The sequence below is a fragment of the Lepisosteus platostomus genome, chromosome 14 (genome assembly GCF_059453375.1).
Source record: "Lepisosteus platostomus isolate fLepPlt1 chromosome 14, fLepPlt1.hap1, whole genome shotgun sequence".
NCBI classification, from domain to species: domain Eukaryota; kingdom Metazoa; phylum Chordata; class Actinopteri; order Semionotiformes; family Lepisosteidae; genus Lepisosteus; species Lepisosteus platostomus.
In genome coordinates this window covers 1,855,639-1,883,470 of record NC_142624.1, presented here as the reverse complement: position 1 = coordinate 1,883,470, position 27,832 = coordinate 1,855,639, and the positions used below count along the sequence as shown (strand labels likewise).

At 59.4% G+C, this 27,832-nt stretch overlaps 1 protein-coding gene across 9 annotated transcripts; it reads left to right on the top strand.

The window, feature by feature from the left end:
- The first annotated feature begins 689 nt into the window (after positions 1-689).
- zc3h7bb (zinc finger CCCH-type containing 7Bb) lies at positions 690-26,050 on the top strand. Of its 9 annotated transcripts, none has more exons than XM_088606359.1 (24): positions 727-751; positions 3,392-3,452; positions 3,539-3,575; positions 4,300-4,497; positions 5,631-5,789; positions 6,403-6,483; positions 6,702-6,761; positions 7,117-7,159; positions 7,786-8,012; positions 8,885-9,212; positions 9,565-9,623; positions 10,214-10,325; positions 10,507-10,668; positions 12,468-12,673; positions 13,209-13,309; positions 14,037-14,218; positions 14,612-14,688; positions 15,053-15,270; positions 15,392-15,497; positions 16,466-16,574; positions 17,490-17,623; positions 17,724-17,893; positions 21,073-25,079; positions 25,313-26,050. In XM_088606359.1, exons 2-23 carry the CDS (start codon positions 3,394-3,396, stop codon positions 21,254-21,256), a joined length of 3,012 nt encoding a protein of 1,003 aa, XP_088462485.1. In that variant the 5' UTR covers positions 727-751; positions 3,392-3,393; the 3' UTR covers positions 21,257-25,079; positions 25,313-26,050. The 9 variants fall into 9 exon arrangements, with proteins under 9 accessions (XP_088462483.1, XP_088462485.1, XP_088462487.1 ...); XM_088606361.1 differs by lacking the exon at positions 727-751 and adding an exon at positions 782-951; XM_088606358.1 differs by lacking the exon at positions 727-751 and adding an exon at positions 948-1,087.
- Positions 26,051-27,832: the final 1,782 nt, after the last annotated feature.

Below are 27,832 nucleotides of genomic sequence, written 5' to 3'. Positions count from 1 at the left end.
TCTGTGCGGAAGAGTCATTACCGGGGTGTCGGGGGAGCTTGCTGGGCAGATGCGCGTTAAAAGTGAACATAACATCAAGTGCTATTTTTTTTTAATTTGCAGTCCCAGTGAGTCAGTTTTAAGAAGCACATCCTTCAGTTAGCGCTCTGATTATGAGTAAAGCCCTTTATGCATTAAAGGGACATTAACACATGTGACAGAATGAAGTATACCATACTATCCACAATTAAAAAAAATGACTATCCGCAATTTTTAACAACAAAAAAAAGAACATCAGTTATATTATTTCCCCTTCCCTGGACGTTTTCAGGCGAGGAATGCAGTATTTAAACGGGATCAGAGGGGTCAGAAACCCGGAGGCAGACTTTTCTCTCCCCGGGAAACCCGTCTCTCTTTAGGACCCGCGGGCTGAAGCAGCGGGGCCAAACTTGCTGGGAACTGGAAAGAATTGAAAGTGAAATTTCCCACATGTTTCCCCTCCATAGCGCCTGGCCCGGAGCCTGAGCCACTAGCAACAACTTCGGCTATGAAACCGTAGCGGCGCAAAAACACAGGCCAGTAGCCGGAGATACACGAACACATCCCCCACGCTGGAATTCAGCACAACAGGAAGGATAGCAGCCAAAGGCGAGTTGGTGTATTCTGTTGCTTTAGAGAGAGATGCTGCTGAGATGATGATTTAAAGAGCATGCATTAAGGCACAGATGCGGGTGATGTTTCTATCTCTCTCTTTTTTTTTTGGAAGACGCCAGTAAGTTAAAAACAACATCCTTACGCAAAAGTATTCTGATAACGCTGGCCTTCTGCTATCAGGAGAGGAAACCGTACCTGATTATTTTTTTTTTTTGCAGGGGCTGGGGGAATGAGTTTGAGTCGTTCACTCCGATGACAGCGGAGTGGAAAAAGAAAACTGTGTTGTTGTTGTTTTCCCTCCCCAAGGATAAGTTGCAGGTATTTTGCGGGCACGACCGGCACCGACTAAATTAAATGAGCGCCGGGAAAGGCGTCGTAATTTGCCTTTTGGGATCATTCATGAAAGTGACGTTGCTGGCCCAGGCGTGTTGAGGTGATGCGGTGAAGTTCGCAGGTACTCGTTTCTTCCCTCAAAAAAAAAAAAACACCTAAAAACGTGTTCAAACCAGTTGCTATCGACTTACCTGTTAATACAACGCGCAAAACGGGGGAGGTGTGCGGAAATTTCAACACTCGCTTCCGTTTGAGCAAAACGGTCTATCGCCGGGCTTTACACGGTGTGCCCACAGTGGATTTAAATCGCTCGCTGTCGGTTTGGTACGGTTTTGTTGGCGACAGGAAGCGCCCGTCTTCCTTGCGGATCGGCACCGCCTGCGTGTCCGACGGGGCTGGCAGGGCTCCCCTCGTCAGCCACTGTGCGCACTCGAGCCCGGGGATGAGAGGTGTTGTGTAGGCCGGAGAGATGGATAAAGTTCAGTTTTCGCAAACGGCTTTCCTTGCGCCCGGTAGACATTTTATATGTGTACCTCTTTCTAGTTGAACCAAATCGCCCCGTGTAGCCTGACGTTGTAACTTTGTTTCTGATTGTTTGTACGAAACTACACAAAAATTTGAAAAGGTTGTGTCGTTGCCTTGGATTTTTCTGGATTTGTATCGGAATGCGGCGAAGTTTTAGCCCTGTTCTACTCGGACAGGCGACGAATTTAAATTCGCGGTATATGAAATTATTTCAGAAAGTTGTTTTTCCTAACTTGATAGCTACCCCACACAACATTTGGGACATATAGCGCCTTTCACGCCCTGCTAAATCGTGTCTTTCACAGCCCGACAGCGGAAATGTAATTAACTTGTCTTCACCGGTAACTGTACAAACAGGCCGTAGAAAAAGAAGAAAGCACATAAACACAGTTATGGGGGACATTCGGCCGGTCTAGTGCGTTTGTTTACGGATCTCATCGGGCTTTTAAGTGAAAGAAGCTGGTGTATCAGCTTTAACAGCATGGCTGGGTAACTTGTTCCACACCTCCACCTCCCTTTGCGTAAAGCGGTGTTTTGTCCCGAGTGAAGCATGTCAAACTGCCGTTTCTTGGAAGAAGCCAGGGTAGTGGCTTCAGCAACATGGCTGAGGGGATTGTTTCCCCCACATTTCCCACAACCCTGCGTGAAATGACATGCCACTTGTGAACGGTTTTTAAACACACTTCCATTTCGTTTCCACGTTTGTGTCCCCTGGTTTGTGTTTCGCTTGTTGGTCAAGAAGGAGTCCGGCATGGTGACGGTGTCAGTGCCCTTGAAGATTTTGCATACAGGACAACTGCAAAGGAGCAGGCACCCATCCCATTTCTAACGGCTTCTTCCGATTCAGAGTCACGGAGGGAGGGGGGAGGGGGGCTGGAGCCTATCCCAGCAAGCAACAGGACCAAGATGGGGTACACCTTGGATGGGGCAGACAGACTCAGACAAACAGACACACACCAGGGCCAATTGTGACAGCAGCCCATTAACCCACCTGCATATCTCTTGACTGTGGGAGGAAACTGGAGGACCCGAAGGAAACCCATGTGAACACGGGGATGACATGCAAACTCCACGCAGACGGCACTCCCAGGAATGGAAACCAGATCCCTAGTTCTGTGAGGAGGCAATGTTCACCAAAGCACCACCATGCCTCCTCTATAGGGGATCAGGAAGTATGTCTGTTTCCACACGCAATCACCATGGGTTGTAGAAACCTTGTTAACGAGCTGCCACCCAGCACTTTACAGAAACATGTTCAACTGGTGTGTTATGCTCTCTGGGGCTATCGTTATCAACAAGAATAATGTCATCTTCATCATTGAAAGAACTAATTGGGTAGCAGTGTTCAGGGTACTGGACTTTAAACTGAAAGGATGCAGGTTCAGATCCCAGGAGAGGCACAGCTGTTGCACTTGGAGGAACATGTGAGTTCAGATGTCAGGAAATGCACAGATATTGTACGATACAGCAAGGTTGTTCCAATCCAGGGAAAAGTACAGCTGTTGTACTCTGGAGCAGGGTTGCAGGTTCAAATCCCAGGAAGGGCACAGCTATGCTACTCTGGAGTGAGCTTGTGGGTTCAAATCCCCGAGGGACATAAGCAGTTGTATTCTGGAGCAGAGCTGCAGGTTCACATCCTTGGAGGGGCACAGCTGTTGCCCTCCGCAGCAGGGGGCTACACTTAAATCGCTCCAGCAGAAATGCCCGTCTCTGTCAAAGAGCATGTACGGGGGTTGCTTTAGATACAAGCGTCAAGTCGGATCCACAGCAGATGCAACAGTGAGAGAGGTGGAAGTGAGAGTTTTCGCTTTGCTGAGGCTGGTGTGCAACGAAGGCTTTTGAAGCGGCGCTTCAGTGAAGGACTCGTTGATTTTCTGTTTCCTTCTGTTGGGTTTTGCAGCCATGGATGGAGAGCGCCAGAAACGGAAAGAGGAGATCCAGAAAGCCCTTGGCTTCATCCAGTGAGTAACACTGCCTGCTCTGCACTTTGTATCTCCTTAGTGATTGCTGAGGCTGTGAGGCTGACAGCTGGTGTTTGTGTTCGCAGGTCGTCGCTGCCTTACCCAGAGCCGGAGGGCTACGAGGTGACCGACCGACGGCTTGTCTCTAAGCCTGTAGGCCGCTGTCCCGGCCTGTGTGTGTCCAGCGTCTCTGTCCCCTGCGCTCAGACCCCGCGGCCCGGCCTGTGTGTGTCCAGCGTCTCTGTCCCCTGCGCTCAGACCCCGCGGCCCGGCCTGTGTGTGTCCAGCGTCTCTGTCCCCTGCACTCAGACCCCGCGGCCCGGCCTGTGTGTGTCCAGCGTCTCTGTCCCCTGCGCTCAGACCCCGCGGCCCGGCCTGTGTGTGTCCAGCGTCTCTGTCCCCTGCGCTCAGACCCCGCGGCCTCTGTGATACAGCTGTGAAACCGCAGCAGGCCGTGCCGAGCCTGAGCCCCTCCTGTCGGTGAAATCCTCCCCTGTCAGATCCGTGGTGACCTGTCAGCACGTTGCAGCAGAGGTCTGGACCCTGGTCCTGGGGAGCCCCAGTCCAGTTAGTCTCATAGGTCACCCTACATCAGAGGTCCCCAGTTTTCATCCTGGGGAGCCCCAGTCCAGTTAGTGTAATAGTACTCTGTAAATCAGGGCTCCGGCGTCTCCAGACTGGAGAGCCCCAGTCCAGTTACTCTTACAGGTCACCCCCAAATCAGGAGTCTCCATCCCTTGTTCTGGGGAACCCCTTTCCGAACCTCTCCTGTGCCGTGGCCTCCCTCGCCCCCGGGCTCGTGGAAGAACGTTCTTGGCGCCGGCGTGACCCCCCTCTCCCCCCCCAGGCCTTCCTGACCCAGCTGGTGTGCAACCTGCTGGACGAGGGCAACGCGGTGTACCGGGAGGGCGACCTGAGGCAGGCGGTGGTGCACTACACCGAGGGGCTAGGCGTGGCCGACTACGCGCGGGCCGAGAACCTGAGCATCGCGGCCGAGCTGCTGGGGAGCCTGTACGTCAACCGCGCGGCGGCCCTCTACAACACCGTGAGTGTCGCCGTCCCCGACGTCTGCAGGCGTCCCAGAGCTGTACTGGCGTGACGCGTGAGTGACGGCGCAGTACAGTTGACGCGCAGCGCGTCCGTCCATTTTCCCTCCGGTTTGTCCAGGGCGGGGTCACGGAGGGGGGCGGAGCCCGTCCCAGCAGGCAATGGGCGCGAGGCGGGGTACACCCTGGACGGGACATCAGTCCGCCACAGGGCACGCACGCACAGACACAGACACGCGCTCACATCAGGGCCAGTCGTCCCAGAAGCCAGTTAACCCACCAGCAGGAGTGGGGACGGTGAGGGGACAAACGCGGGAGGACATACAGACTCCACACAGACAGCAACCTAGAAATCGAACCCACAGCTCCAGTGCTATGAGGCAGCAATGCTGACCTCTGTGTCACACTAGTTTACAATGCAAACATGGGACATTCAGAACAGTCTGTTCCTCAGGCTGGGACAGGAGGTCACACACTGTATTATTATTATTGAGAGACAGGCTCACTGTCTGTTCCTCAGGCTGGGACAGGAGATCACACACTGTATTATTATTATTGAGAGACAGGCTCACTGTCTGTTCCTCAGGCTGGGACAGGAGGTCACACACTGTATTATTATTATTGAGAGACAGGCTCACTGTCTGTTCCTCAGGCTGGGACAGGAGATCACACACTGTATTATTATTATTGAGAGACAGGCTCACTGTCTGTTCCTCAGGCTGGGACAGGAGATCACACACTGTATTATTATTATTGAGAGACAGGCTCACTGTCTGTTCCTCAGGCTGGGACAGGAGGTCACACACTGTATTATTATTATTGAGAGACGGGCTCACTGTCTGTTCCTCAGGCTGGGACAGGAGATCACACACTGTATTATTATTATTGAGAGACAGGCTCACTGTCTGTTCCTCAGGCTGGGACAGGAGATCACACACTGTATTATTATTATTGAGAGACAAGCTCACTGTCTGTTCCTCAGGCTGGGACAGGAGATCACACACTGTATTATTATTATTGAGAGACAGGCTCACTGTTCCTCAGGCTGGGCTGTGATCAGAATGACTCTCCCCCTCCCCACTTGCTGGCTGAGTCGTTGTGAAAGCCGGGCTCTCGCTGTCGCCCTCCCCAGGGGGAGTACGATAGGGCGCTGCAGGACTGCGACAGCGCCCTGGCCCTGAACGACAGCGGCCGCAGGGCCCTCTACAGGAAGTGCCTGTGCCTGCGGGAGCTGGGCCGGCTCAGGGAGGCCTACGACTGCGGCACCAGCTGCCTGCTCACCGCACCACACGTAAGAGCAGGGCGCGGGCGGGTGTGTGCGTGTCTGTGTGTGGCTCTGTGTATCTGTGTGTGGCTGTGCGTGGCTCTGTGTGCCTCTGTTGTGTGTGCGTGTCTGTGTGTGGCTCTGTGTATCTGTGTGTGGCTCTGCGTGGCTCTGTGTGCCTCTGTACTGTGTGTGCGTGTCGGTGTGCCTCTGTACTCTGTGTGTGTGTGTGTGTGTGTGTGTGTGTGTGTGTGTGTGGCTCTGCCACGTGTGTACGTCTGTGTGTGTGTCTGTGTTGCTCAGCTGTGTGTGTGTGTGTGTGGCTCTGCCACGTGTGTACGTCTGTGTGTGTGTCTGTGTTGCTCAGCTGTGTGTGTGTGTGGCTCTGCCAGGTGTGTACGTCTCTGTGTGTGTCTGTGTGGCTCAGCTGTGTGTATGTGTGGCTCTGCCAGGTGTGTACATTTGTCTGTGTGCCTCAGGTGTGTGCCTGTTGTGGCTCTGCTGGGCGCCTGTGGTTCTGCAGTGTGTGTGTGGGGAATTGCACCTGTGTTTCTGATCAGTCCTGTTGGGGTTGTAGAGCAGATTTTGGGGTCCCATCTGCGTTGCGTCATCGCGAGGCCCACATTTTTCCTCTCTGCAGGACCGGCAGGTGGCCGAGCTGGCGCAGGACCTGGCCAGTAAACTGGGCCTGAAGATCCGCAAGGCCTACATCAGCCCCCAGGTGAGGGAGCCGGGGGCAGGGGAGGGTCTCGTACCCTTGCCAGGTGAGAGGTGTGGTGTTGGGGGGGGGGGGTGTCTAGTGCCCAAGGAGCCGGGCCCCTGTGGGAGGCGCTGTGGCTGTTCCTCTGAAAGGGGTCAAAGGTCAGAAGAGACGGTGGACCACGGCCTGTAACCCCTTATTTGCCTTCTGACCTCTGACCCCGCACGTTCTTGTTACAGAGCGACTCAGGAACTGCTGGAGGCGAGAGCAATGGGGATTCGGCGCCCTCTGCTGGAGAGGTAAAGAGCTGAGCTGTTGTGGGGGGGGTGGGGTGGAGGGGTATTTATTTCCTCGTGGCTAATTACATCAGCGATGACATCGGGGGGCAGAGGTGAAGCCCAACTGGGGTGCGCGGTGGGTTTGGGGCGATCTCTCTGGGGGTTGTCTTGTAATCTTGACAGCCAGTGCTGTTCGCTGCTGGTCCTGCAGGGGGCAGTCCACCAGGACTGGGCGGTCCTCCGCGAGTAAGGACCCAGAAACAGTGGGAATATGGACCAGTGGAGTGAACGTGGATGAGCTCCTTTTTCCTTGAGGGGTTCCTCGGGCCGAAAGACTCAGACTCTTGACCTACCCTTTTTTTTATCCCCCTTGAAGGTGTCCTCCAACGGCCTTGAGTCCTTGGACGACATTGCGACAGGTGAGGCTGAGCGTCTCTAACCAGTTGTTTCTGATGGCTTTAAATTGAGTGCCTCACGTTCCTGGGCGCTGGAATTTGTGAGTCTGGGCTTCTGAATGGAAGCTTTTAGCAGCCAACCATGAGGACAGATCTCTCCATTCGTCCTTCCCCGAGTTTTCGAGCTGCTTGATTCAGTTCGGGATCAGGGCGGGGGGCTGGAGCCTATCCCAGCATGCAGTGGGAAGGGTTACATCCTGGACGGGACACCAGTCCATTGCAGGCACACACACACAGGCACAGTCACATCGGGGGCAGTTTTCCCAGAAGCCAGTTAACCTCCCAGCATGTCTTTGGAACTGTGGGAGGAAACCGGAGCACCCAGCAGCACCCAGAGCAAACCGACAGGGACCTCGGAAGACCATGCAAACTCCACACAGACAGCATGCCCAGGAAGTGAACCCAGGCGGCGCTGACCCCTGCGCCACCGTGCCGCCCAGGAGGGCAGATGTGCGGATGTCTGATCTTAAAAGATTGGCTCAGTTGCAGATCGTGAGGGCAGTGGGGGTCTGGGGGTTTTGGGGGTGTGTTGGTGTCACGAGGACCGTGATTGGCTAACCCCAGGTCTCACTCCTCTGCCCGCCCGTCAGCCGACGTGCCCAGCGCCCAGTGTATCCCCGCCCCCTTGGCCATGCCCGTGCCGGTGAGCGACGACCCGGCGGTGACCTCCGACGACCTCGACGGGACCCCCGAGGACCCCGGGCAAGGGCCCCAGCCCGGGGTGCCCTACTCCGTGCCCGAGAGCGTGGACGAGGTCATCGGGGAGGAGCTGGACAGCCTGCTGGAGTGCATGCCCAAGGGGGCGGAGCTGAGCATGGTGAGTGTCCGCAGGGACAGCTGGGAAGGAACCGGGCTCGCGCGTGGTTAACAATTGTCTTTAAAGGGGGTGATTAAATCTCTGTAACAAAATAAATTCATTGGTGGTACAGAAGAAATGTGACAGATTTCGAATCGAGCACAAAGTCCCGAACTCCGCGAAAGTACTGTAATTTGCCTTGCTGTCGCAAACCCCTCGTCTCTCCACGGGCGAGAGCGAGAGTTTGCGGCACTTGAGACGCGATGGGGCCCTTCCTGCTCCCTAGTCACGGTAGCAGACTAGCGTACTGTGGCGTACGGGCGGATCAGTACAGGAATGTTCCAACACGATCTGCGGGCAGAGCTGACAACTTGCATGCGTCGGCAAAGCCTTCTTGGAAGTCGAGAGGGGTATTTCTGATGGGTTGAAAGAGTTGTGTTGACGAGCCTCACCGGAGGTTTCGCTGCCTCGTTCTGACCGGCAGCGCGTGGCGCCGCGCAGACCTGGGAATGTCGTCTCCGCTGTGGTGTCGGCTGGGGGTCTTACAAGTTTGCGCTGCACGTTGTCATTGTGGTGTGAAAGGCACTCATCCGCGCCGATTCTTTCTCACCCTGGGGTGGAGATGCTGCCCATCTAATAGGCCTGCAACCACATGGTCGAGCTCCACCAACCCTAGCCTCGGGCTGCGGTTCCCCTGTTAGGCCCTGCAGCGTGAGGCTCGTTCGACCACGTGATTGCAGGCCTATGAGATGGGCAGCAGCTTGGTTTAAATGACGTGGTATATCCGTATCGGCGGGTGGTCACAGTGGGTGCCTCTTGGCCCGAACAGGAAAGGCATTGAACCTGTAACCGGCTGTGATCGTCTCCTGTCTCCCTCTCTCCGCCCGTGCCAGGCTCCAGTCCAGGGGGCCATCCCCACCAACCTGCCCAACACGGTCGCCCATCTGCTGCCCTCCTACGCCGGCGGGGCCGCCCCCAGCTCCCTGCCCCCCGCCATGCCGCCCCCCACCCCCCAGCTGCCCCCGGCGTTCTTCGGCTCGGCCGTGAGCCAGCTCAACGCCCTGGACTCCTTCCCGGGGCTCGGCTCGGGCGAGGGCAGCGGCACGCCGTCGCTGGACGCCCTGGACTCCTTCCCCCTGGCGGCGGTGGGGACGACGGGGGGCGGGCGCGTGGCGATGGGGGGCTCCGGGCTGGACTCGCTGTCCGAGTTCACCCTGCCTGGTGAGTGAGAGGGGTGGGGACTCTCTGTTGCCCCTGCAGGCCGGGGGCAGTAACAGTGACTGTGTGCTGTGTTGGAGAGGGGTGGGGACTCTCTGTTGCCCCTGCAGGCCGGGGGCAGTAACAGTGACTGTGTGCTGTGTTGGAGAGGGGTGGGGACTCTCTGTTGCCCCTGCAGGCCGGGGGCAGTAACAGTGACTCTGTGCTGTGTTGGAGAGGGGTGGGGACTCTCTGTTGCCCCTGCAGGCCGGGGGCAGTAACAGTGACTCTGTGCTGTGTTGGAGAGGGGTGGGGACTCTCTGTTGCCCCTGCAGGCCGGGGGCAGTAACAGTGACTCTGTGCTGTTTGTGTGCAGGAGGCAGAGCAGCTCGCACCCTGATCCCTGGACTGAGGGCCTCTGGATCTGGGCACACGGTACGTGGCTGTCGTTCTCTCTGTGTGTGTCTGACCCCGGTGTGTGTGTGTGTGTGTGTGTCTGTCTGTCTGTCTGTCTGACCCTGGTGTGTGTGTGTCTGTCTGTCTGTCTGACCCTGGTGTGTGTGTGTGTGTCTGTCTGTCTGTCTGACCCTGGTGTGTGTGTGTGTGTCTGTCTGTCTGTCTGTCTGTCTGACCCTGGTGTGTGTGTGTGTGTCTGTCTGTCTGTCTGTCTGTCTGTCTGACCCTGGTGTGTGTGTGTGTGTCTGTCTGTCTGTCTGTCTGTCTGACCCTGGTGTGTGTGTGTGTGTCTGTCTGTCTGTCTGTCTGACCCTGGTGTGTGTGTGTGTCTGTCTGTCTGTCTGTCTGACCCTGGTGTGTGTGTGTGTCTGTCTGTCTGTCTGTCTGTCTGACCCTGGTGTGTGTGTGTCTGTCTGTCTGTCTGACCCTGGTGTGTGTGTGTGTGTGTGTGTGTGTGTGTGTCTGTCTGACCCTGGTGTGTGTGTGTGTGTGTCTGTCTGACCCTGGTGTGAGTGTGAGCCCAGACTGCAGGTCTGATCTCTCTTTTCTCTTCCACTCTCCCCCCCCAGAACGGCCCAGCGGGCCCCGGCGCCGGCTCCGCGCTCGCAGTCCTGTCCCGGAACCCCCTGGCCGCCACCCACGAGTTCCGACAGGCCTGTCACGCCTGCTACAGCAGGATAGGTGAGGAGTCGCTCCGCCGGGGCTGTCCCAGCCTGCCTCGGGCCCTCGGACGTGCCCTGTTTAAAACTCTCTCTCCTCCTCCTTTCACTGCTGATGTTCCCACCCCCACCCCCCGGACTCTCTCGCTCCTCCTCTCCCTCTCTCTCCTGACTCCCCCCTCTGTCTCTCTCCTGTCTCCCAGGGCCCAAGGTGATGGATTATAAGTACCAGCCGGAGGCGGCCCATCGCTGCAAGCGGGATGTGCTCTTGTGCCGACTGAAGGGCTCGGATGATCCCGCCTGGAAGCGCATCCGCCCCCGGCCGGCCCGGAACAACTTTCTGGGGGCCTTCGTGCTCTGCAAGGGTGAGAGAGCCCCGAGTGTGTGTCCGACCCCGGCGTGTGTGCACGCGTGTGTGTCCGCCCCCGGGGAGCGTGTGCACGGGCGTGTGTCCGACCCCAGGGAGCGTGTGCACGGGCGTGTGTCTGACCCCAGGGAGCGTGTGCAAGGGCGTGTCTCTGACCCCGGCGAGTGTGTGCACGTGTGTGTCTCTGACCCCAGGGAGCGTGTGCACGTGTGTGTCTCTGACCCCAGGGAGCGTGTGCACGTGTGTGTCTCTGACCCCAGGGAGCGTGTGCACGTGTGTGTGTCTGACCCCAGGGAGCGTGTGCATGGGCGTGTGTCTGACCCCAGGGAGCGTGTGCACGGGCGTGTGTCTGACCCCGGCAAGCGTGTGCACGTGTGTGTCTCTGACCCCGGCAAGCGTGTGCACGTGTGTGTCTCTGACCCCAGGGAGCGTGTGCACGTGTGTGTGTCTGACCCCAGGGAGCGTGTGCACGGGCGTGTGTCTGACCCCGGCAAGCGTGTGCACGTGTGTGTGTCTGACCCCAGGGAGCGTGTGCACGTGTGTGTGTCCGCCCCCGGGGAGCGTGTGCACGGGCGTGTGTCCGACCCCGGGGAGCGTGTGCACGGGCGGTGTCCGACCCCGGGGAGCGTGTGCACGGGCGGTGTCCGACCCCGGGGAGCGTGTGCACGGGCGGTGTCCGACCCCGGGGAGCGTGTGCACGGGCGTGTGTCCGACCCCGGGGAGCGTGTGCACCTGTGTGTGTCCGACCCCGGGGAGCGTGTGCACCTGTGTGTGTCCAACCCCGGGGAGCGTGTGCACGGGCGTGTGTCCGACCCCGGGGAGCGTGTGCACCTGTGTGTGTCCGACCCCAGGGAGCGTGTGCACGGGCGTGTGTCCGACCCCAGGGAGCGTGTGCACAAGTGTGTGAGTGTGTCTGACCCGAGGGAGCGTGTGCACGGGCGTGTGTGCACGGGCGTGTGTCTGACCCCGGCGAGCGTGTGCACGGGCGTGTGTCTGACCCCGGCGAGCGTGTGCACAAGTGTGTGAGTGTGTCCGCCCCCGGCGAGCGTGTGCACGCGTGTGTGTCCGACCCCTGCGTGTGTGCACGCGTGTGTGTCCGACCCCGGGGAGCGTGTGCACGGGCGTGTGTCCGACCCCGGGGAGCGTGTGCACGGGCGTGTGTCCGACCCCGGGGAGCGTGTGCACGGGCGTGTGTCCGACCCCGGGGAGCGTGTGCACGCGTGTGTGTCCGACCCCGGGGAGCGTGTGCACGCGTGTGTGTCCGACCCCGGCGAGCGTGTGCACGCGTGTGTGTCCGACCCCAGGGAGCGTGTGTGCACGCGTGTGTGTCCGACCCCGGGGAGCGTGTGTGCACGCGTGTGTGTCCGACCCCGGCGTGTGTGCACGTGTGTGTGTCTGACCCTGGCGAGCGTGTGCACGAGCGTGTGCACAAGTGTGTGAGTGTGTCCGCCCCCGGCGAGCGTGTGCACGGGCGTGTGTCCGACCCCGGGGAGCGTGTGCACACGTGTGTGTCCGACCCCTGCGTGTGTGCACGCGTGTGTGTCCGACCCCGGCGAGCGTGTGCACGCGTGTGTGTCCGACCCCGGGGAGCGTGTGTGCACGCGTGTGTGTCCGACCCCGGGGAGCGTGTGTGCACGCGTGTGTGTCCGACCCCGGCGTGTGTGCACGTGTGTGTGTCCGACCCCGGCGTGTGTGCACGGGCGTGTGCACAAGTGTGTGAGTGTGTCTGACCCCGGCGAGCGTGTGCACGCGTGTGTGAGTGTGTCTGACCCGCTGTCGCTCTCCCGCTCTGCGCAGAGGTGCAGGAGCGCCAGGAGTGCAAGTACGGGGAGAACTGCACGTTCGCCTACTGCCAGGAGGAGATCGACGTGTGGACGCAGGAGAGGAAGGGCGCGCTGAGCCGCGAGCTGCTGTTCGACCCGCTGGGCAGCAGCGAGAGGCGGGCGCTGAGCGTCACCCGCCTGCTGCAGCTGCACATGGGCATGTTCATGTTCCTCTGTGAGGTACCGCGCCCCGCTCTCACTCACCGCTTCCTCCCCAGCAGGGAACAGGCGCACGGCGGGGTACACCCTGGGCGGGACGCCAGTCTACCACAGGGCGCGCACACACACACTCAAAGCCAGTTAACCTGCCAGCGTGTCTTTGGACTGGGGGGAGGAACCCCACACCAGCAGGGGGAGCAGGGGGACCCCAGTGGGTCCAAGGCAGGGTACACCCTGGGCCGGACGCCAGTCCATCACGGGGCGCGCACACACACACACACACACACTCGCACCAGGACCAGTCTTCTCAGAAGCCAGTAAACCCGCCGGTGTGTGGGAGACGCCAGGCAGGAAACCCAGGGAGGACGTGGGGAGACCAGCTCGGTTCCCGTTCAGGCTCGATCAGCCCCTGGGGCAGATGTGTTTCACAGCCCGCGGTGAAACGACAAACCCGGCCCTTCGGGAGCTCCGGGGGGAGGGGTGGGGGGGAAAGGCGCTGTATGCGTCGCGGGAAGGCGCCGTCACTGACTGTTTCCGTGGTGATGTCGCCCCGCAGGAGTGTTACGACAGCAAGCCCAGGATCATCAGCAAGCGCTGCAAGGAGAACCTGTCGGTCTGCTCCAACCTCACCGCCCGGCACCCCTTCGACGGAAACAAGTGAGTGGCGCCCGCCCCCTGTCCCCCCCTGGGGCGCAGCGGCGTCAGGGGTGCGTCTCGCTGTGGGCCGGGCACACAGGAGCAGACGCCAGGTTACAGGCGAGAGGGCACGCCGCCCGGCTGGCCCGTGCATCCCATCCGGCTGTCTCCTGGGGGAAAAAAGCAGGGTGTGGGCTCCAACAGCAAGGCAGGGAAGCTTGTTCCACGCTCCCGCCTCTCCCTGTGTAAAGTTGTACTTCCTGTCCGGATTGGAGGATCCCACCCAGAGGTTTCCTCAAAGAAACCGGGGTATCGGCTCTAACGTCGTGGCTGATAAGCTTGTTCCGCACTCCCGCCACGCTTTGTGTAAAGTTGTACTTCCTGTCCGGATTGGTGGATCCCTTCCAGAGGTTCCCCCCGAGAAACCGGGGTATCGGCTTCAGCAGCACGGCCAGGCTGCCCGTTCCCCACTCCCACCCCCCTCTGTGTACAGCAGTGCCCTCCCGTCCTGACTGGAGGATCTGATCATCCAGCTGTTTCCCGAGAGAAGCCAGGGTATCGGCTTCAACCACGTGGCCGGGCAGCTCGTTCCCCACTCCCACCCCCCTCTGTGTAAAGAAGCCCTGTTCCCCTGGCCACACGGGGTGTGTGCGTACTTCCTGGCGGGCAGAAGGGGAGGGTAAGCTGCCCGGGCCGTAATCGGTAATGGCCTCTCGTCTCCCCCCCCCCCCCCCCCCCCCCCCCGCAGGTGCCTGGTCCACGTGGTGCGCTCCGCCAACGTGCGCTACAGCAAGATCCGCCCGCTGCACCCGCTGTGCCAGTTCGACGTGTGCCGCCACGAGGTGCGCTACGGCTGCCAGCGCGAGGACAGCTGCTCCTTCGCCCACTCCGTCATCGAGCTCAAGTGCTGGGTGCTGCAGCAGGACACGGGTACGAGCCCAGCTCCGGCCTCCGGCCTCGGGGACCGTGACACCCCCCCTCTCCCCCCCGCCCGGTCCTGCCGGGACCTGGAGATGCCAGGAATCTGTACCGGGTGTTAGTTAGACCGGCCAGGACCAGAAAAGGGAAAAGGCGCCTGTTCCACACTCCTGCCACCCTTTGTGTAAAGAGCGCCCCCTGTTCTGACTGGAGGGTCTCGTCCAGAGATTTGATAACGGCCTACTGGCGTGAAGGCAGAAGGATTGGTCCTGAATAACGCCTCCTGGTGCCCCAAGAATCTGTGTTTCTCGTCATCGAGCTGCATGAACCTGCTTGAGACCAGGCGACCCGACTCGACACGGCCCTGGGGGCTGTGAGCTAAGGCCTGTGCGTTTGTGTGTTCAGGTATCACTCACGAGGAGATCGTTCAGGAGTCCAAGAGACACTGGCATCGCTTGGAGCAGAACATGCAGAAGCAGAAGGTAGGCTGAGCCCGCCTGGGTCGAGCCTGGGCCTCTCTGGGCTAGCGAGCAAGAGAGGGGAGGGGAGAGGAGAGAGAGAGAGGCTAATGACCGCGCATTCAGAGGCTGGAGTTGTGTACCCGTGCATGTGTCTGTGTGTCTTGTGTGCGAGCGTGTGTCTGTGCGAGCGTGTGTCTGTGCGAGCGTGTGTCTGTGCGAGCGTGTGTCTGTGCGAGCGTGTGTCTGTGCGAGCGTGTGTCTGTGCGAGCGTGTGTCTGTGCGAGCGTGTGTCTGTGTGTGCGTGTGTCTGTGTGTGCGTGTGTCTGAGTGTGCGTGTGTCTGTGTGTCTCTGTCTCTCTCCAACGTGTCCGTCTTGTTGCTGCAGCAGCCAGCCCACGTGCCCCCCCCCAGCAGCAGTGACGGGGTTGGGGGAGGAGGAGGAGGAGGAGGAGGCGGCGGCTCCAGCAGCAGTGGGGGCGGAGCAGGGAGGGTGAAGGGCTTCAATCTGAAGATGAAGTTTGTGTGCGGGCAGTGCTGGAGGGACGGCCAGGTCAGCGAGCCCGACAAGGCGCTGAAGTACTGCACCGCCAAGGCCCGGCACAGGTGAGAGAGAGAGAGAGAGAGCGCCCCCGTGTGGCCAGAACGGGGGGGGGGGGATCTCTGCGTCCACTCCTGCGTCCGTTCTGACCGTGTCCACTCTTCCCCCCCCCCCCCCCCCCCACAGCTGGACGAAGGAGCGCCGCGTGCTGCTGGTCAAGTCCTTCGAGAAGAAGAAGTGGGTGGTGGTGCGGCCCCTGCCCTTCTCCCGCACCTACCCCCAGCAGTACGACGTGAGTGTGGACCCGGCCGCCGAGTCCCCCCCCGTCCAGCTGCGCGGCCTGTGGTCTGTGCGTGTGTGTCTGTGCGGCCTGTGGTCTGTGCGTGTGTGTCTGTGCGGCGTGTGGTCTGTGCGTGCGCTCCGGCCACGCGGCCTGTGGTCTGTGCCTGTGGTCTGCGCGGCCTGTGGTCTGTGTGTGTGTGTCTGTGCGGCCTGTGGTCTGTGCGTGTGTGTCTGTGCGGCGTGTGGTCTGTGCGTGCGCTCCGGCCACGCGGCCTGTGGTCTGTGCGGCCTGTGGTCTGTGTGTGTGTGTCTGCGCGGCCTGTGGTCTGCGCGGCCTGTGGTCTGCGCGGCCTGTGGTCTGCGCGGCCTGTGGTCTGCGCGGCCTGTGGTCTGTGCGTGCGTGTCTGCGCGGCCTGTGGTCTGTGCGTGTGTTGTCTGCCCGGCCTGTGGTCTGTGCCTGTGGTCTGCGCGGCCTGTGGTCTGTGCGTGTGTGTCTGTGCAGCCTGTGGTCTGTGCGTGCGTGTCTGCGCGGCCTGTGGTCTGTGCGTGTGTTGTCTGTGCGTGTGTGTCTGCGCGGCCTGTGGTCTGTGCGTGTGGTCTGCGCGGCCTGTGGTCTGTGCGTGTGCGTCTGTGCAGCCTGTGGTCTGTGCGTGCGTGTCTGCGCGGCCTGTGGTCTGTGCGTGTGTTGTCTGTGCGTGTGGTCTGCGCGGCCTGTGGTCTGTGCCTGTGGTCTGCGCGGCCTGTGGTCTGTGCGTGTGTGTCTGTGCGGCCTGTGGTCTGTGCGTGTGTGTCTGTGCGGCCTGTGGTCTGTGCCTGTGGTCTGCGCGGCCTGTGGTCTGTGCGTGTGTGTCTGTGCGGCCTGTGGTCTGTGCCTGTGGTCTGCGCGGCCTGTGGTCTGTGCGTGTGTGTCTGTGCGGCCTGTGGTCTGTGCGTGTGTGTCTGTGCGGCCCGTGCTGATGGCGCTCTGTCCCCCTGCAGATGTGTGTGCACGTGGTGAAGCAGAAGAAGTGCCACTACATTGGGAACTGCTCCTTCGCGCACAGCCCCGAGGAGAGGGACGTCTGGACCTACATGAAGAACAACAGCTGTCAGTCCCCTTTTCATCTGTCGTCTCGCCGCGCAGAACTGGGGCAGAGCTGTCCCGGTACTGGACCAGTCCCGGTCAGTCTGGGACGGCCCGCTGCAGAGCTGTCCCAGTACTGGACTAGTCTCAGTCAGTCTGGGACGATCCGGTGCAGAACTGTCCCGGTACTGGACCAGTCTCAGTCAGTCTGGGACGATCCGGTGCAGAACTGTCCCAGTCTCGGTCAGAACTGTTTTTGAGAGCAGGAGGCAGGCAGGAGGTGCCCCCTTCGTCTCAAGTGTTCTCTAGTATTAGTCTCTAGTGGAGGTCACAGCTGTCCAGATGTGTCCAGCGTGAGCACAGCTGGATCCTTACCCAGCCGCCAGCTTCGCTCGTTCGCTACAAATTCCACCTTGTTCAGAAATACGGTTCTAAAAATTCAACGAAAATGAACAAGTTGTTTATGAATGGAAGTATTTAGACGTACGCGTGTTCATTTTGTTGGCAGCAGGGTGCCACTGGTTAGCATTGCTGCCTCGCAGAGCTGGGGCCCCGGGTCCAACTCCTGGGGGTGCTGTCTGTGTGGAGTCTGCATGTTCTCCCCGGGGTCGCACGGGTCCAGGGTGTGTCCCGCCTTGTGCCCGTTGCTTGCTGGGATAGGCTCTGGCTCCCCTGCGCCCCTGAACCGGATCGAAGCACAGCCACTGGAAATCTGGGATCGCCTGAAGAAGAACCTCCCCCCGAGCCCCGGCCAGAGCAGAATCCGGCAGCACTCGGCAACCCGGTCACCCCTGGCGGCGCCGGGGCTCATGGTCCCGCCTGTTCGCCGCCCTTGCGGGTCTGCGAGCAATCACCGTGGCGACGCCGCGTGCACCCCAGCCCTCACCAGTCGATAACCGAGCGCGTTCACCTCTCTCTCTCTCTCTCCCCCCACCTCAGTGAGAGACATGCAGCAGATGTACGACATGTGGCTCTCGCTGACCAATCAGAACCGGCGGCCGGACGGCACCCTGATCACCCCGCCCCCCGAGGAGAAGCAGATCACCATGCCGACGGACTACGCCGAGCCGATGGTGAGCGTCCGGGCCGGCGGCGGCGTTGGGGGGCGGGCGGTCGGCCGGCCGGGGGGGAGGTCAGGGGGGTCTCACGGGCCCGTCTCGCCTGCCCCTGCAGAACGGTTTCCACTGCCGCCTGTGCGGGAAGCACAGCAACAGCGAGAGACAGTGGCAGCAGCACATCTCCTCGGAGAAGCACAAGGACAGGGTCTTCAGCTGCGAGGGAGAGGAGGAGGGGCTGGACTGGACCTACCGCTTCCCCGGGTGCTGCTTCTCCCTCTGCAGCAGGTAATACCGCTGGACACTGGACCGGTCACTGCTTCTCCCCCTGCAGCAGGTAGTACCGCTGGACACTGGACCGGTCACTGCTTCTCCCCCTGCAGCAGGTAATACAGCTGGACACTGGACCGGTCACTGCTTCTCCCTCTGCAGCAGGTAATACCGCTGGACACTGGACCGGTCACTGCTTCTCCCTCTGCAGCAGGTAATACCGCTGGACACTGGACAGGTCACTGCTTCTCCCTCTGCAGCAGGTAGTACCGCTGGACACTGGACCGGTCACTGCTTCTCCCTCTGCAGCAGGTAGTACCGCTGGACACTGGACCGGTCACTGCTTCTCCCTCTGCAGCAGGTAGTACCGCTGGACACTGGACCGGTCACTGCTTCTCCCTCTGCAGCAGGTAGTACCGCTGGACACTGGACCGGTCACTGCTTCTCCCCCTGCAGCAGGTAGTACCGCTGGACACTGGACCGGTCACTGCTTCTCCCTCTGCAGCAGGTAATACCGCTGGACACTGGACCGGTCACTGCTTCTCCCTCTGCAGCAGGTAGTACCGCTGGACACTGGACCGGTCACTGCTTCTCCCCTTGCAGCAGGTAATACAGCTGGACACTGGACCGGTCACTGCTTCTCCCCTTGCAGCAGGTAGTACCGCTGGACACTGGACCGGTCACTGCTTCTCCCCCTGCAGCAGGTAATACTGCTGGACACTGGACCGGTCACTGCTTCTCCCCCTGCAGCAGGTAATACCGCTGGACACTGGACCGGTCACTGCTTCTCCCTCTGCAGCAGGTAGTACCGCTGGACACTGGACCGGTCACTGCTTCTCCCTCTGCAGCAGGTAATACCGCTGGACACTGGACCGGTCACTGCTTCTCCCTCTGCAGCAGGTAATACCGCTGGACACTGGACAGGTCACTGCTTCTCCCTCTGCAGCAGGTAATACCGCTGGACACCGGACCGGTCACTGCTTCTCCCCTTGCAGCAGGTAATACAGCTGGACACTGGACCGGTCACTGCTTCTCCCTCTGCAGCAGGTAATACCGCTGGACACTGGACCGGTCACTGCTTCTCCCTCTGCAGCAGGTAATACCGCTGGACACTGGACCGGTCACTGCTTCTCCCTCTGCAGCAGGTAATACCGCTGGACACTGGAGCGGTCACTGCTTCTCCCCTTGCAGCAGGTAATACAGCTGGACACTGGACCGGTCACTGCTTCTCCCCCTGCAGCAGGTAATACCGCTGGACACTGGACAGGTCACTGCTTCTCCCCCTGCAGCAGGTAATACAGCTGGACACTGGACCGGTCACTGCTTCTCCCTCTGCAGCAGGTAATACCGCTGGACACTGGACAGGTCACTGCTTCTCCCTCTGCAGCAGGTAGTACCGCTGGACACTGGACCGGTCACTGCTTCTCCCCCTGCAGCAGGTAATACCGCTGGACACCGGACCGGTCACTGCTTCTCCCCCTGCAGCAGGTAGTACCGCTGGACACTGGACCGGTCACTGCTTCTCCCTCTGCAGCAGGTAGTACCGCTGGACACTGGACCGGTCACTGCTTCTCCCCCTGCAGCAGGTAATACTGCTGGACACTGGACCGGTCACTGCTTCTCCCCTTGCAGCAGGTAATACCGCTGGACACTGGACCGGTCACTGCTTCTCCCCCTGCAGCAGGTAATACTGCTGGACACTGGACCGGTCACTGCTTCTCCCTCTGCAGCAGGTAATACCGCTGGACACCGGACAGGTCACTGCTTCTCCCTCTGCAGCAGGTAGTACCGCTGGACACTGGACCGGTCACTGCTTCTCCCCCTGCAGCAGGTAATACTGCTGGACACTGGACCGGTCACTGCTTCTCCCCTTGCAGCAGGTAATACCGCTGGACACTGGACCGGTCACTGCTTCTCCCTCTGCAGCAGGTAATACAGCTGGACACCGGACCGGTCACTGCTTCTCCCTCTGCAGCAGGTAATACCGCTGGACACCGGACAGGTCACTGCTTCTCCCTCTGCAGCAGGTAGTACCGCTGGACACTGGACCGGTCACTGCTTCTCCCCTTGCAGCAGGTAATACCGCTGGACACTGGACCGGTCACTGCTTCTCCCCCTGCAGCAGGTAATACTGCTGGACACTGGACAGGTCACTGCTTCTCCCCCTGCAGCAGGTAATACAGCTGGACACTGGACCGGTCACTGCTTCTCCCCCTGCAGCAGGTAATACCGCTGGACACTGGACAGGTCACTGCTTCTCCCCCTGCAGCAGGTAATACAGCTGGACACTGGACCGGTCACTGCTTCTCCCTCTGCAGCAGGTAATACCGCTGGACACCGGACCGGTCACTGCTTCTCCCTCTGCAGCAGGTAATACCGCTGGACACTGGAGCGGTCACTGCTTCTCCCTCTGCAGCAGGTAGTACCGCTGGACACTGGACCGGTCACTGCTTCTCCCCCTGCAGCAGGTAGTACCGCTGGACACTGGACCGGTCACTGCTTCTCCCCTTGCAGCAGGTAGTACCGCTGGACACTGGACCGGTCACTGCTTCTCCCTCTGCAGCAGGTAGTACCGCTGGACACTGGAGCGGTCACTGCTTCTCCCCTTGCAGCAGGTAATACCGCTGGACACTGGACCGGTCACTGCTTCTCCCCTTGCAGCAGGTAGTACCGCTGGACACTGGACCGGTCACTGCTTCTCCCCCTGCAGCAGGTAATACCGCTGGACACTGGACCGGTCACTGCTTCTCCCCCTGCAGCAGGTAATACCGCTGGACACTGGACCGGTCACTGCTTCTCCCCCTGCAGCAGGTAGTACCGCTGGACACTGGACCGGTCACTGCTTCTCCCCCTGCAGCAGGTAATACAGCTGGACACTGGACCGGTCACTGCTTCTCCCTCTGCAGCAGGTAATACCGCTGGACACCGGACCGGTCACTGCTTCTCCCCCTGCAGCAGGTAGTACCGCTGGACACTGGACCGGTCACTGCTTCTCCCTCTGCAGCAGGTAGTACCGCTGGACACTGGACCGGTCACTGCTTCTCCCTCTGCAGCAGGTAGTACCGCTGGACACTGGACCGGTCACTGCTTCTCCCCCTGCAGCAGGTAATACCGCTGGACACTGGACCGGTCACTGCTTCGCTCTCCCCCCTGAGCCGCTGCCCTGCCCTCTGACGGTCCCCTCTGTGTGCCGACAGGATGGAGGGCGGGTCCTGTCCGGAGGGGGCGAGCTGCGACTCCGCCCACAGCGCCGAGGAGCTGGCCGAGTGGGAGGAGAGGCGGGACTTCCTGCGCAGGAAGCTGGCCAAGGCGCGGGACGACATGCTGATAGCGCCCTCTGACTGCGACTTCGGGAAGTACAACTTCCTGCTCCAGGACTGATGCCCCTACAGCCACAGCGGGTCGCCCCCCCCCGAGCGCACGCTGCCCCCGGACCGTGTACCCCCTGAAAATCGCGCTCGGCGGAGAGAGAGAGGGAGGGGGGCTCACTGATGTTCGCGGGCGGTCTCTCGGCACTCCTCGCTCGCATTCACTGGGAGCCAGAGTGACCACCTCCTGGGGAGAGACAGAGCCCCCCAGCACCCCAAAAACGCCAACCCCACAGGGCACCCCCTTTATAGGTCTCGCCCTTTATAGGTCTCCCAAGGTTTACTTGGGGCTGTGCTTCAGGGGGAGGACCAGGGCCCCACAGTGATTCATTTTCAGGGCGTGCTGAGCCACGCCCAGACCTCCTGGGGTTCAGAGTTCTGTGGCCCCCTACTCCAATCCTCTATTGGGGGGTCAGGGGGTCGGGGGGGGGGGGCAGCACCCTGAAAGAGCGAACTCCCCTCTCCCCCACGAGCGGTACGAGGCAGCAAGGGGCAGCAACAGGGAGGCAGGGCAGGTCAGGCCGGGGGGGTGCAGTACAGGGGGGCACAGGGGGGCAGTGGCCCCGCAGGTTTTAGGGGGCACCCCCAATTCTTTTTCCGACAGGTTCGGACCCTTCCGGTGGGCAGCAGGACCGGGAACCCAGATGGGGTTTCCAGCCAGGATCGGGAGGGTGTTATATTTATTCCGCGACCCCGGAATATTTGTGGGCGCTGCCTGCTCCCCCTTGCTCCTCACCTGTCAGCCGTCCCGCGTTGGGCCTGGGGTCGGCTTTTATTAACGAGGTGAGAGCGCAGCCCTCGTTAACGCTCGTCGAGCAGAGATAAACCTGCCCCGGGGGCAGGGGGCACAAGCGAAATTGGGGTATCGATAGAGGGCGTACCTCGTGTGTGGAGGGGTAGAATTTGGGGTGCGCTGTGTACCACATTTGTAGGGGGTTCATTGTGGTCTCTCTTTTTGGAGATGTATTTTGTGCGCAGAGGGGTGATACAGGAGAGTTGGGGTTCGCTGAGTGGCGTACTTTGTATGTAGAGGGGTGATACAGGAGAGTTGGGGTTCGCTGAGTGGCGTACTTTGTATGTAGAGGGGTGATACCGAGAGTTGGGGTCCGCTGTGGTCTCTGTTCGGAGGTGTACTAAGTGCGTAGAGAGTTGGGGTTTGCCTAGGTTCGCTTGCGGTACACAGGGTGCGTTGTGAAACTTGCTGTTGCTCTGTGGCCAGCAGGGGGCGCCGTGTGCTAAAGCACAGCCTCGGGCGCTGTAGGCAGTCCAACTGGGCTGCTGTAGCTTCCAGCCCGGGTTCGAGCCTGCACCTCTTGGTTCTCCGTCACAGGTCCCACGGCCCGCGGTCCGGGGGCGCCGGAACCAGGCTGAGGCTCTGTCCTGGTCCAGCTTCGCAGTTTGATCGCGGACCGGCTGGCGTTTTTGGGAAGGGCCGGCCCGTTGTGGGTTCTGAGTGGCGCAGCGGCCGGCGGGGTGCCAGAGGGTCAGGGATGGGTCACCCCCTGAGGTCCGCCAGGTCTCCCCATGATCCTGCGGTCCCCAAAGGTGATGATATCATCGCCACGCGGGGTCTCTCGACGCGTGATCACCTGCCCCGACAGGATCCGCCAACACCCATTGACCCCGAACGCAGGACAGGGAATTCCTCCTGCGGCGACGCAGGGCTGGGGTCTCTGCGCGAGTCGGGCCTCACAGTTGGGGGTACAGTTCAGAGGCCGGGATCTGACACTCGAAATGCCGCAGAGTGAACCTCCCCCCCCTCTTTCTCTCTCTCTCTGCTCGAACCCGAAACTGAGAGAGCTCAGATGAGCCGTGGCTGACGAGCAGCTACCAGCCTCATGGGGCATGACCATGTGAGTACTCCCCTACCAAGATAACTTAGAAGCGACCGGCGCTGCTGCGTTCAAGGGGAAACGGACCGATCCATTCTGTGTGTAGGGGGAGGCGGGGGAGTGGGTGAGAGGGTTTCACTGTGATGACCAATGCATATGCATTCTGTAAATACGAACGGTTCCGTTGCAAAGGCCTGATACTGGTAATGGAACCTTTAGAAAAAAACGTGAGATTTTACCGTTGGGTGATCTGCATTTTTCCTGGCTCAGCTCATGATAAAAAGCCCTATTCTGCTCGGTTTTCAAAGGAGGGGGGGGGGGGGCGTTTGTCCGCTGAAAATCGGGTTGTTGCGCCCCGTCCTGCCGGTCCTGGCGGGACGGTCGCCGGGACAGAGAGCCGCGCGGGTCTTGAAAAGAGAAACCCAGTGTCGGGAGGTGAAAGCCCTGATGTGTACGATGATGAGCACCCTCTTATGATGTCTGTATATTCAGGAATATATACAGTATGGGCAATACCCAGCCATAATTAAATAGGCTCTCGTCTTCAAATGCTATTGTAGGGGACATTATATATATTATATTTCTATTATCGATAAAGAAATCAGTTTACTAATAATTAATGATACCCTAGCTGTTAAGCCTGATTCAACCTTAACCTAATCTCGTATTGATTATATAGTGACTCGTTATGGAGCTATACGCTATGCTGTATTAACTGTATTGCCATGGCAGAGTGTCGCAGTGTGTCGCCTCCCTGCGGGGGTTCACTGGGAGCGATGGTGTTGTTGGTTAATGATGGAAGGCGCCGCCGTCTGCGGTTTTTTGGGGGGCGCAGTGCAGCCGGGCTGGCAGCAGGTGGCGCAATAGATCAACGACCCACCCACCCCTGCTGCTCTTTGCACTCAGTCCTGCCAGGCCACCCGGAGCTGGGCCCCACTCGTCCACGGAGCGGGGTGCCAGGACTGTGTGAGCGCCCCAGTTCTCGGCGCCGAGCACTGCGAGGTAGAGCAGTGCTGTGATTGGCTGTCGACTGTGATTATCTGGAAGGTTGCTTTGTTGAGGGATGGATTTTTTTCTACTTATATGCTATTGATACGTATATGTTAATTGCCATTTATAACTCTCTATCTATGTATCTGTACATGAATCTACGAGTTTATGATAACAGTATACAGGTATCTATGTATGCACTCGGAGACGTGGGTGTTTCTGGCAGTGCTGAGCTGGTTCGGATGGTTTCGTTCTCGGCTGAAGGGTACAGGGCCGTGTCTGAGCCCGCGTGCCTCCTTGGGCAGCGGTTTCTGGAAGTCCGTTTCGAAATGCTTTAGAGGTGGGGAAATGAGCAAGAGGACCAGCTCAGGAACGGGAAATAAGTTGTGTTCTTTATTTCGGCCGAGTGGTTGTGCTGTACCTGGTGGAGATGGGTGGCTGATGTCCAGCTTTGACACTGGAGCTCGTTTTGTTACAGGCGGCGCGGATGGGCCAGACTTCAGCCCTGAGAGCGTGGGTTGAGTTAGTTGTACTGAAGCTAGAGGTAGACTCTTTCACCATCCACTGGAGTGGAGACACAGGCATCTGCTAGACCCAGTGTCTCTAGCAGGGTCTCCAGTCCAGTCAGGAGTGTGTCAGTGTGTGAATTCAGGGGGAGTGTGTGAGGAGGGGGACAGCAGTGTCTCTAGCAGTGTCTCCAGTCCAGGCAGGAGCGTGTCAGTGTGTGAATTCAGGGGCAGTGTGAGAGGAGAGGGACAGCAGTGTCTCCAGTCCAGTCAGGAGTGTGTCAGTGTGTGAATTCAGGGGGAGTGTGTGAGGAGAGGGACAGCAGTGTCTCTAGCAGTGTCTCCAGTCCAGTCAGGAGTGTGTCAGTGTGTGAATTCAGGGGCAGTGTGAGAGGAGAGGGACAGCAGTGTCTCCAGTCTAGTCAGGAGTGTGTCAGTGTGTGAATTCAGGGGCAGTGTGAGAGGAGAGGGACAGCAGTGTCTCCAGTCCAGTCAGGAGTGTGTCAGTGTGTGAATTTAGGGGCAGTGTGAAAGGAGAGGGACAGCAGTGTCTCTAGCAGTGTCTCCAGTCCAGTCAGGAGTGTGTCAGTGTGTGAATTCAGGGGCAGTGTGAGAGGAGAGGGACAGCAGTGTCTCCAGTCCAGTCAGGAGTGTGTCAGTGTGTGAATTCAGGGGGAGTGTGTGAGGAGAGGGACAGCAGTGTCTCTAGCAGTGTCTCCAGTCCAGTCAGGAGTGTGTCAGTGTGTGAATTCAGGGGGAGTGTGTGAGGAGAGGGACAGAAGTACAGTCAGGTGTGTAGACAGCAAAAACAGACAACAATCATGTTTCTGTTGTTATTATTGTAATACTTATTGATTATTATGCCATGTGATTCAGAGTTCTGAGCTCTCATAATGACTGTAGTCCTATTCCAACACCGAAATTTGGTGTTGTGTGCTGTTATCGATAGCCAAGGTCATACATAGATATTTATATACGACTGCATAGCGCCTTATTCAAAATATACCTTAAACACATATTGTCTTTCTCTATATCTACTTATATGAATATATACCTAAACACTTATAGAGGAACATAGATATGAGTGGGATGCCGAGCAGCTGGCTCGTTTTGAATGGTTCTGCCGGTGTCGGTTTCCTGCCAGCGGACTGTCGGGATCGAGGCCCGCGAGCACGTGGAGCACAAGAATAATAATAATTATAATAAAACATTTTTCGGAAAAGGCTCCTGCGGTGCGAGACGGTCTCGGAGAAACAAAATCATTCAAAACGGACGGCGAAGTCGGCCTCCACTCTATAATCCAGTAACGTGGAGATGTGAGCTCTCTCTGTATTAAAGCCTAGAGGTGTGTGTGTGTAAGCACACGTTATATAAATAATCTAGATGTTCATCGATGTCGTATGATTCAAGAGGCGGCATGTGGAGAACGCCGGGTGAAACAAAATGGGGAAAAAAATAAAATAAACTTTTTTAAAAGTCTTCTTCTCTTGGCCTTTTTCACCAAAACGTTGCCCCTTTTCTCTGGGTTTGGGCGGTGCTTCGGTGAGCAGTGCTCCACAGCAGCTGAAGGAAGGCCGACGGAGAGGCCGCGAGGGAGAGGAGACACGGGGGCCCACCTGGCCTGGGTGGGAGTTAATTAATCTGAGCCGCGTCTCGAGAGAAGCTTCACGATCACGGCTGGGAGGCTCGTTCCCCACCCCCACCCCCCTCTGCGTACAGAAGCGCCTGCCGCTCCCGCTTCTCGGCGCCCTTCCTGCCCCGCCTGCTGCAGGGAGGGGTGTGGGCGGTCCCCGCGCGGCCGGTGGCTCCGATCCGGCGGGGGGGGGGTGCGGCGCTCACGTGCTCCGAGCGGCGTGCTGCACGTGCGGCGGAGCCGGAGCGCGGCCCTGGCCCTCACGTGCAGGTGTCGGGTGGCGTCGTTGCCCGGGGCGGCGGTGGAGGTGTGAACGAGCCTCTGTAATTAGAGCGCCGCACGCAGGGGCGGCGGCGGCGACCCCTGACCCTGCGGGCCGGGGGGGGGGGGGGGGAGCTGGTGCTGGTTCGTCCTGGGGCCGCGTGAGGGAGAGGGTGGGGTCACTGCGGTTCCCTCACGAGCTGGGGTCAGTCACGCCACCGCGCACCACACAGCCAGAGGGTAGCGGGGCTCACCCGGCCTGCGAGGCGCTGCCCTGGGGTCCCCCCGGCCCCGCCGAGCTCGGCTCCGTGATGAAGGGGGCTCTCTGCCTCGTGGGAGGAAGGTTCGAGGGGGGGGGGCGAGATAAATCAACAGAGCCAGCCCTTCTGCACAAGTCTCGGGGTCTCCTTCAGGGATTAAAAGGGGGATCCCCAGCCCCAGGCCAGCGTCATTTTGGTTTTTCTGCTAGGTGTCCTTTAAATTGTCAACTTCTGAATTCTGGGAACAGCTCATCGGCTGAATCCAGGTTCAGTTAACTCATGAATAGATCATATGGAACAAAGCTCAGGATTACCCTTCCCCCCTCCAGGACCAGGGGTCCCTCCACTGAAACGTCTCTCAAACTGGTTTTCCTCATCTATAGAGACCTGTAGCTGGTGATTGATGGTGGTCTCCAAGACCAGGACCAGGGCTGGAGACCCCTGATTTAGGGTGTCTTATAAGGTGAGCTAGACTGGGGCTCCCCCAGACCAGGGTTGAGGACCTCTGAGGGTGACCTATGAAACTAATTGGACTGGGGCTCCCCAGGACCAGGGCTGGAGCACCCCTGATTAAGGTAGACCTCGATATCCTCTTGAGCTAGGAATCCCTGCGCCCCACTTCAGCCTCACGTACAGGGGCGTCCGAACATGGTCCTGAACAACACGCCAAGTACACTGAGCTACGTCACCATTACATGGCCTGTTCCTTAGGACTGTGGCTTTTATGACATCATCCATCGGTCAATGAAGCCATTTTTTAAACTTCTCTTAACTGAACACTGCGTTGAGCAAAAGGTGGAAGTGCCCCTCTGGGGGCTCCGGCGTTTTCGTCTCTCCTCCCGCGCGCGGGCTCCAGCAGGGCCGAGACTGGCGCTGGATTGTCGCTCCTCCGGCTCTGTCCGCTGGCCGGCGGGAGCCCGATCCGCGACAGTGCCGAGACGGGTCAGGGCTCTCGAGCGAACACCACTCCCCTCGCCGCTTCCTCTGCGGAACAGGGCCGCCATCTTTCTGAAGGGCCCTTTTTTTTTACAGCCGGTTCCTCAAAACATTTCCTCCGCGGAAGCAAGGGTTAACCTGTTACGAGCCGGATCACAGGCGTTGTCACCC